This window comes from Helianthus annuus, chromosome 7 (genome assembly GCF_002127325.2).
Source record: "Helianthus annuus cultivar XRQ/B chromosome 7, HanXRQr2.0-SUNRISE, whole genome shotgun sequence".
Taxonomy (NCBI): Eukaryota; Viridiplantae; Streptophyta; class Magnoliopsida; order Asterales; family Asteraceae; genus Helianthus; species Helianthus annuus.
The window spans coordinates 97,919,498-97,929,653 of record NC_035439.2 but is presented as its reverse complement, the minus strand read 5'-3'; the positions used below and the strand labels follow the sequence as shown (position 1 = coordinate 97,929,653).

At 33.4% G+C, this 10,156-nt stretch overlaps 1 protein-coding gene across 1 annotated transcript; it reads right to left on the bottom strand.

The window, feature by feature from the left end:
• Positions 1–3,831: 3,831 nt before the first annotated feature.
• Positions 3,832–10,156, bottom strand: LOC110866587. Its single transcript, XM_022115730.1, has 2 exons — positions 10,085–10,156; positions 3,832–4,941 (listed from the first exon to the last, which is right to left on the bottom strand). Exons 1-2 carry the CDS (start codon positions 10,154–10,156, stop codon positions 3,832–3,834), a joined length of 1,182 nt encoding a protein of 393 aa, XP_021971422.1.

The window sequence follows — 10,156 nt, the reverse complement described above, 5'->3', positions numbered from 1 at the left end:
GTTGGTACTCGTCGGGTCAAAATTTAATTTCAACACTTTGACGAGGGTCCACTAGAATTTGAATGCGGAAATTCCCCATCAAGATGAGGATCTCACTCCTAATTTGGTGGCGAATTTCGTGTAAAAAGAATAGGTGGATTGAGAATCTTTCACCAAATTGTGGGTTTCACGCCTATTTTGGTGAAGTCGTCTCGTTTGTGTATTACAAGTGGTTTCGAATTTAGTATAAATGAGTAAAAGACGTATTTTCAAAATAATAATAACAAGTATAAACACATAAAGCATTTTAAGAAAATAACACGTAAGAGACATTTCAAGAATAACATGTAAAGATATTTAATAAAAGTAGCATGTGAAGGAAGTATGGTCGAATTTTGGTGCTTAACTATAGATTAGTTCTAAAGCATGGTAATTTTCCTAATTCCCTATAGTTATGGCTCTGTTACCAATCTGTCACACCCCAACCGATGGCGGAAACATCGGAGTGAGACAAAATAGATTGCTCGAGACATCATAACGCTAATAATTATGACAAGTATGTAAATAGTAAATTTCATTTCATTTCTAAAGAGTCAATTACAAGAATTTGAAGTAAATACAACATCATGAATAATGAAATACAATGCGATAAAAATATAAATTAAAGTGTGTATCTAAGCATCCTACGAGATTCCATGCATCACCAACATCATCGCTAAACCTGCAACATGTTTTAAAAAGCATAGTTCAATACAAAGGTATTGGCGAGCACACTAGTTTTAGAGTCGTGGCATGTGTATAAAAGTATTTTCAATCCAACATAGCAATTGGTATACAAGGTTAATTTATCATGCATAACAATATGTCAACTCTAGTGTCCACTAGTATTTAGCATCCCTCGACACAAAAGTGGCGAGACCGTTATAGAATAAAGACTCAACAAAACCCCGTCGGGTGGTGTGCTACTCCTATAGCGCTATAATTGTTAAGCCGAGTTAACAAGTAATATGTATTCTAGCATGAACCTAAGCACAGCAAAGCATGTATAAGGATTGAACGAATAAAAGCATGTTTGTGAATCGTGCATTTTAACAAGTAAAACATGTTGCAACCAAAGTGTATTAAAAGGAAATGGGTCAAGTGTACTCACAAAGTTGCATATGCTTTCCGATTATCCCATGTGACGAAGTTGTTGAGACTAGGAAGTTGAATGTGTTCGATTTGGAGTTTAAGAGGTGTTTACATATGGTTATATGGATTTGGAGTTTAAATAACATGAAAAATAAACATATGAAAATAATCATCTAACACCTATAACACTTGTTCTTGACACTATGAAACTCTAAAAGAGTTTAAATGTTTTCATGGAACAAAGTTCCATTAGAATCGTGACAAGTTGTCAAGGCCTGAGATGATACAATTTACTAGCCTAACGAATGTCCATTAGTTCATCACCAAGAGTTCGATTATTTGGTTGTTACATAAGTATTACATAGTGTATATTACATCATATAAGTCAAGCATGAGGTAGAAGATTAAAGTCTTTATTTAGGCACCTCTAAGTATCATAGAATTCATACATGAGGTAGGAAGAACAAAGCTTCCATTTAGGTACCTCTATTGTTCACCACTACACTCGTTGTTATGAACAATAAGGAGGGTCATGAACTTACAAGAAACAATAGAATATGAACAACTAATCTATGAGAAAACATCAAGCAATGTGTGGATTTTCAAGTAAGTTAGCCCAAGCTAATCCTAAATCACACAATCATCAAGTCTTGAACTTGAGCATCACTTGTGGGTTAAAACCCTTGAACAAAACAGAAAGTTTGTGAGGTTTATACCTCTGATTTTAAATGTCTCAACCTTGTTTTTTAGCCTAACTAACCATAGAAGTGGTTATAAGCATAAGGACATAGGTTTGAGATGAGTTTCCTCAAGTTTAAACAAGTTTATCAAAGTTTGAAATAAGAACAGAAAAATCAGTCCACTTTGGAGCCCTTTTGGCAACATTCCAGGCTCTGGTTTTCCAGGGAAAACCCATGGAAACGTAGCTAAGGTAAATACAAAGTAGTAGGAAAAAGAATCGAGTGAATCGGATAAGAATTGAGTGAGTTATACTCACTTTAGTGAAGTGGTATAAATCTGCTCGAACTTCTGCAATCAGCTACGGTTTGGAGTGTTTGAGAGTGAATGGAGAGTGTTTAGAAAGTGAAAAATGCTTGGAGGAGGCTAGGGTTATATAGGGTATGGATTAGGGTTTCATTGGGTTGGGCTTTGGAAGTGTTTAGTGGGCTAAATAACTCAAAACAAGTAAATTAAGTGGGCTGATGCAAGAGTGTTAGAAGGTATATATTTGATGTTTAATAAAGTGTTACATGGTGTCTAGTATGTATGTAACTTGTAACAAGGTCCAAAATGCATAAATAACTTGTTTTAATTTAGCAAAAAGTGCGATAACATAGGTGTGTATAACACATGAAATGTAACAAGTATGTATGGTTTATATTTTGGTATGATCAAGTGAAAAAAAACATACAACTTAATCTTATAATCGAATAACTAAGTGTATAAATGTATGAAGATTTAAGGATTACGAATACACGATCATTGTTTACGAGTTAAGCTTACGTTTATATGAATTACGAACCATGTATCAAACGAGTGCACGTATCAATGTATAAACATGTAGAAACGATGTATAAAAGATTCGTTTCATTACGATCAAAGTCTCGGATTTTACAACGATACAACGAAATACGATTACAAGGAATACAAGATTTCCAAAAAAAATAGAATTTCAAGCAATGGTTTCTAAATATGGAAAGTATGAAAATGCAGGGCGTTACAAAGGGGGTGTTGAGAGAGAGTGCAGTGGTGTTTGGGATTTTATTTATATAATTTTTTAATGACCAAAATGACTAAAATACCCCTGAGAATAAAGACAAAATATCAGGTTTTAAGTTGGGGAATCTGGCCAAATTTAACTTTTGGACTAAAATGACAATAAAAGTGAAACCATATGGACCCAGAATTAAAAAGTTTGAGATTTGGACTAAAATGACAAAAATGCCCAAATCACAGGGACCAAAATGGCAGTTTACTCTAAATAAAAACATATGGTCAGAACTTGTTATTCTGCAACTAAGGTCCGGATATAAGCAAGAGTATGGTGTCCGAACATGTGGGGTATCACAAGTCCGAATCTGTATTGAAAAAAAATGGATATCGCTGAAGTTGTTAGTTTCCATGGTCCGAATATAAATCTTTACATAGGTCAGACTTTGTGGAAACTGTAAAATGTGAATATAATTATTACTTGAGGTCCGAATTTAATTATTCATGATTGAATGATCCGAGTTTGGCCTTGGAAACTGTTTGGCTGGGTATTTTAATGAGAACAATTCTACTTAGCAATGGTCCGCAGTGTTTTAATAAAAAAGATATGTATAGTATGGGCCGGTTATATGTGATAACAGTGGGTGGGGTTAAAAAAAAAAAAAAAAAAAAACAGTGGGTGGGGTTTGTTTCCTTTGTGGACCAGATTCTCATATATAAGTATTTATAATTCCTTGTAAATGTACACATTTCAACATCATTTATTTACTCTATTAACATATGTGTATGTGCATAATGGGCATCATAAAATGCTTTTGGAGATCTACCGATGTAATAATTCAACAAGAAATGCAAATTCAGTGAACATGCATTTAGTAGGTTGATGACATATTAACTCCTATTATCTTTTTTTTTTTGAACGGCAAAATCACTTTATAGCTGAATATAAAGAGCCAGCAAGAAACTGGGATACAAAACAGAAAGAAACGAAACTCAAAAAAACAGAAACAATTACAAAAGCTCTAACACATCGAATCGGACCCAATCTTCCCAAACCGGTTTCTTGATCCTCGCTCTAATATTGATCCAAAGAAAGGAGTCTTCTTTAATCAATTCGACCGTCTTCATAATAGGGATAAAACTCCCATCGAAGACCATAGCATTTCTCGCGCTCCAAATTCTCCACGTCGTAGCGATAATGATGGTATGCACAAGCCGCTTCCACACCTTGCTGCCCGGACTCTCTTTAATATGCTTAATAAGGTCCGAAAACGAGTCACAATCCGCCGGGAAACTAATACGGATCCATGCCAAAATATTCCACCAAATTGACCTGGACCACAAACACTTCAGAAAAATGTGATCCGGGCATTCCGCCTCTAAACCGCAGCGAGGACAGCCGATATCGGCAATCGGAATCCCCCTTCGAGCTAATCCCACTCTTGAAGCAACTCTTCCGAGCATGACCCTCCACAGGAGATGATTTCCTTTAGGCGTAGCCCAATTGTTCCAGTCAAGTTTTGGCTCGTTTGGCATGTTAACCCATCTAGCGGCTTCAATGTCTTCTCTCACTTGCTTAACCGAGAAAGGAGCATCCTTAGAAGTCCGCCATTTCCAAACACCCTCCACCTCAATCAAACTATCAGCCAATATGATTCCTTCCGAAAGTAACGAAGCATCGGCATTACCAATATCTTTCCAAGAGCCCGGGATATTCTTGTTCAACGGAATTAGCGAGTTCCCCGAATTGATGCTATGAATGGACGAAATTACTCTAGCCCATAACTGATTCGGGTCCGCTTTATGCCTCCACCACCATTTAGACAACATAGCGAGATTGAAATCCGCTAATTTTCCGATGCCCAACCCTCCTCTTTTTTTCGATTTCAGAATACCATCCCATTTAATCCATCTTAGCTTTTTCTTCGAGTCAGAAAAGCCCCACACAAAATCTCTACGAATACTTTCCAACTTTTTGAGCACACATTTGGGGGCAGCAAATATAGATAAGAAGTATGCCGGAAGACTGCCAAGAACGGATTTCGCCAAGGTGACTCTCCCGGAGAAAGAAAGAGATCTGGCCTTCCATTTAGAGAGCTTAGATTTGAACTTATCCAATATCTATCATGATGATGTTATACATTATAGCTAGTAGAGTCAATGATACAATTAATTCTGATTATTGATTGAACGGATGATATATATATATATATATATATATATATATATATATATATATATATATATATATATATATATATATATATATATAGGGTAGGGATATGGTAAAAAGTGTCTAAAATGTGAGAAGGGTAAGAAGTGTTTTAAACCATTGGATATTTGATCTAATGGTTGAGATCAATAGGGTATAAAATGTAAATTGTGTTTTAATTAGAAGGACCTTATGTAAAATTAAAGGACAATAGTGTCTTTTCCAATGTTTCAAATATGGTAACCGCCATCAATCTCCTAAAAACTAGCTATTCAAATTTAATTGCTAAATTATCTCGATCCTAAATTCTAAAAATAGAAAAATATGTAACTGCTGCAAAGAAACGTATAACACTATACATCCATCATATAACACTATACATCTATCATATAACACTATATAACAATATATAACACTATATATCCATCATAGGCATGCTACCAGAAAATATAACACTATATAACACTATGCATCCCTCATATAACACTATATAACACCATGTAACACTATATAATACTATATAAAAAATATATAGCACTATACAGTTCTAGATGGTGGTTGCACTACAGAATTAATAATTGATGGTGTTATATAGTGTTTTTTGATGGTTGCGCTACAGAGTTATATAACACTACAGAACTATATAACACCAAAAACCATATTATAACACCATATAACACCAAGTAACACTATATAACACTATATAAAAAATATATAACACTATGCAGTTCTGAATGGTTGTTGCACTACAAAATTATATAACACTACACAGATTCGTAGATTAAATCCTAAAATCGAATTCCTATAATAAAAGGTGAAAGTTATTTTGGGCAGTTATCTTTAAATCAATTAATTGAAAGAAAATAGAAAATTACTAATTCACCCTTTTGAATTAATTTAGATATAGGACACTTGTCATCACCACATTATTTCTTACCCTTCGCACACTTTGGACACTTTTTATAGGATCCTTTACCTATATATATATATATATATATATATATATTTTGAAAGGAAAACTTCATTAAAGAACACCCAAATTCGAAAACCTGACCGGGACCCAACCAAATTACAAATTTACATCATTACAAATTTACACCAATCCGTCCATAAAATCGGATTGTTCTTACATCTATTTTTGAACCACAAGAAACCCAAAGACTTCACATCACTGAAAACATTATCAACCTTAATCTCTACGTCCGAGAACTTCACCTTATTCCGGGCCAGCCATAAGCACCAACAAGCAACTATGATGATCCCGTGCAAAGCATCCCTTTCCTTGTCTTTAAGTATATCTACTATATATATACATACTAATTGATTCTGAATCTATCTACTATAATAAAAGAAATCAAGTTTTGTACGCGTGTCATTCATTGAAGGCATCCTCATATATATACTTATTTTATATTAACTAAATAAATAAATAATAAATTAATATTAAATCTTATCATACTTTAATAAAATATTATCTTAAAATCTAAATTGTTAATTTAATATATTTTTAAAACAAATACCTCTCTTTCTTACTTATCTTATATGAAATATATAAATAAAAATTTAATATTAATTGTTATCCTAATTTATTAAAAATATAACTTTTTTTTATTATTTGGTATACAAAATTATATTTATTCAACTCGTGTAAAACGCGGGGTTTTTAAAAATTTAACTTTTATTATTTACTATACAAAGTTATATTTATATAACTCGTGTAATACACAAAGTTTTAAAAAATATAATTTTTTTATCATTTGCTATGTAAAATTAGATTTATTCAACACGTGTAATACACGGGGTTTTTAAGGATATAATTTTTTTTATTATTTGGTAGATTTTTCAACCCGACTATACACCGGTTTTTTAAAGATACGACGTTTTTATTATGTAATATACAAAATTACATTTATTTAATCTGTGTAATACACATAGTTTTTAAAGATATAACTCTTTTTTAGATCTATTCAACACGTGTAATATACGGGGTTTTTTAGGATGTAATTTTTTTTTTATCATTTGGTAGATTTATTCAACCCGATTATACACGGGTTTTTAAAGATACGACGTTTTTAGTATTTAGTATACAAACTTACATTTATTTAATTTGTGTAATACACATGGTTTTTAATGATATAACTTTTTTTAGTATTTGATATATAAAATTACATTTATTTAACCCGTACAATATGCGAGTTTCATAAATATGAGTTAGGATATAATAGGAAGTTTATTTGGCTAAGAAGACTAGGAAGTGATCTTGACCATCCATTTAGTTAATCAAGGGCTAAGATTAAATGTGGGAAATTGAAGGGAAGAAAAGAGGCGCGTGAGTTTGTTTAGGGGCATTCTAGTCAATCCAAGTCAATAGTTTCTCTCTCCTCCAATCCCCCCCCCCCATTTTTTAAACGTTAATAACTCTTTCATACGACATTATTTTTTTTATAAAAATTGCACCAAAAAAACGAGCGTTTTTTTTATCTTTAAAACGAGTATACTATTTCTATATTTTCGAAAAAAAAATTCTAAAACCCAGTTGCGTAAAACGCAATGGAAAAAACCCAGTTGTGTAAAACGCAATAGAAAAAAAAACCTAAAAAATGACATTTTTCTAAAACGCAATGCACCAGAAAACACAAAGAAATGTGTTATTTCTAAAACGCAATAGCCAGAAAATACAAAGAAATATCTTATTTGTAAAACGCAATGGCCAGAAAACACAAAGAAATGTGTTATTTCTAAAATGCAATAGCCTAAAAACACAAAAGAAAATGTACTTTCTAAAACGCAATGGACTGAAAAACACATAAAAATGTGTTTTACCTAAAACGCAATGCACCAAAAATACAAAGAAATGTCTTATTTGTAAAACGCAATGGCCAGAAAACACTTAAAATGTCTGTTTTCTAAAACGCAATGGACTGAAAACACATAAAAATGTGTTTTAACTAAAAAGCAATGCACCAAAAATACAAAGAAATGTCTTATTTATAAAACGCAATAGCTAGAAAACACTAAAAAATGTCTCCTTTCTAAAACGCAATGGCCTAAAAAATCAAAAGAAAATGTTCTCTCTAAAACGCAATGAACTGAAAATACCTAAAAATGTGTTTTACCTAAAACGCAATGACTAAAAGCACTTCAAAAATGTGTTTTTCTAAAACGCAATGGCTAGAAAACACATAAAAATGTCTTAGTTCTAAAACGCAATGGTCTAAAAATGTCTGTGAATTGTCTGAACCAGGAAGTAGGAGATCAAAAGGTTGTCTACGAATGCAGTTTTCCAGAGACAATTTATAGAAAATTAATTTTTCTGATGCATTTTTATTAACCTCAGCCAGGGGCTCTGCCCCTTGGACCCCGCCAGGGGCTGCCGCCCCTAGGACCCTGCTACCAGGGGCGCTGCCCCCGGATCCCCGCCAAGATCGTAAAACGCAATGACTAAATAAAAAACCCAGATCGTAAAAATGAAATTAAAGAATTTCTTACATGGATTGAAATCGATTTCTTCAACGATTGATGAAATTTGAATGATTGAAACACTTATCGGCGATCAAATCGAACAGATCGAGTGATTATCTTCAAAATCACCGGAAAAACGAGATTTTATATCAAATTAAATTGGGTTTTCTTCAAAAAAAAGCTGAAGAACACGTTGATCGGGTGTTTGAATCATTGATTGGTGACGAAAATCGCACTATAATGTAGTGATTATTGAGATATAAAGTGAAGAAATGGTTGAAGATGGTAGGTTTTGAAAATGGTGGGTTTTGAATTTACTGGGGAGAAGAAGGAAGAAGAAATGATAAGATTGACTAAAATACCCTTCCTTTTTATTTTAAATTTTGCCACATGTCCTAATCCTATTGCTTCCTATCCTTCCTAGCCAAAATAAACTTCCTATTTGATCCTCACCCTCATAAATATATAACTTTTTATTATTTAATATATAAAATTACATTTATTTAATCTGTGTAATACACGGGTTCTAACCTAGTTTAATATAAAAGGATCTATACTTGTAATTATTCATCGCTTAAACAATGAACTGTTTGGGTACTTAGGGTATTGAAAAACCCTACTCGTATAGTCAATAATATGACATTATACGTTAGGTCGCGTGTAACGGGCCTAACCAGTAATTAATGTTGAAAGTACCATATCATACCGAGCAAACTAAGGTGAGTTCACTACTTTTTTTTACAAGCATGCGTCTCGGGGAGGGACAAACAAGCTAATATTCCGGGGAGGAATACTTTTATTACTTTGGTTTAATTTTGATGTTAGTCAATAAACTCAACACTATCACCAAAGTCCCTACTTACTACCGAACTAGTTGCCGGGGAGGCAACGGGGTATTAGTTGATAGCGCTATTAGGCTTGACAACCTCACACCGTACCGGGGAGGACGGGCGTGAACTAATGACCTTAACAACATGGCCAATGTTGATAGGCATTGATGAGGGCAAACAAACATATGTCACTTCGGTATCGAGTTTATTATTGACATGTCTTTAAACTAAAACACTTAACATGATTTGGGTTAAACAAAACTGTGAACTCGCCAGCTTTATGCTGATACGCTTTCTCTGCATGCTTGCAGGTCATTAGATGATTTCATGGAACGGAGCTTGTAATCGGAGGAGCTGTGGATGTCATGGGTCGTCCCGTTGTTATCATATCTGATGTTAAACTATGTTTTTGCGAACAAGTTGTTTTCAAATACTTAGAACTATTTCGAATGCTTTCGCTAAACATATTTTGTTTTAAACAGATTTTTTGAATTACACTTTTCACGTTGAATGAGATTTTGAGTTTATTATATTACTATTAGTTCAATGTGATTAGTGGCTAGATCCTAGTACGTCACACGCCTCGCGATGGTTTCCGCATGTGGTATTTTGGGGGTGTGACAGTTTGGTATCAGAACCATTGGTTATAGTGAACTAGGTTAAAAAAAAAACCTTTTTTATAAAACCAAACTATAACCGAATTGGTTCCGAAAGCGACCATGACACTCCGCTCCAGATTGCAAGGTTCGTCTTTACTTACTGTATACATTATACATTTAGCAAACACGTATGCATTGCATTGCATATAGTTGCATACATAGTATTGTAGCAT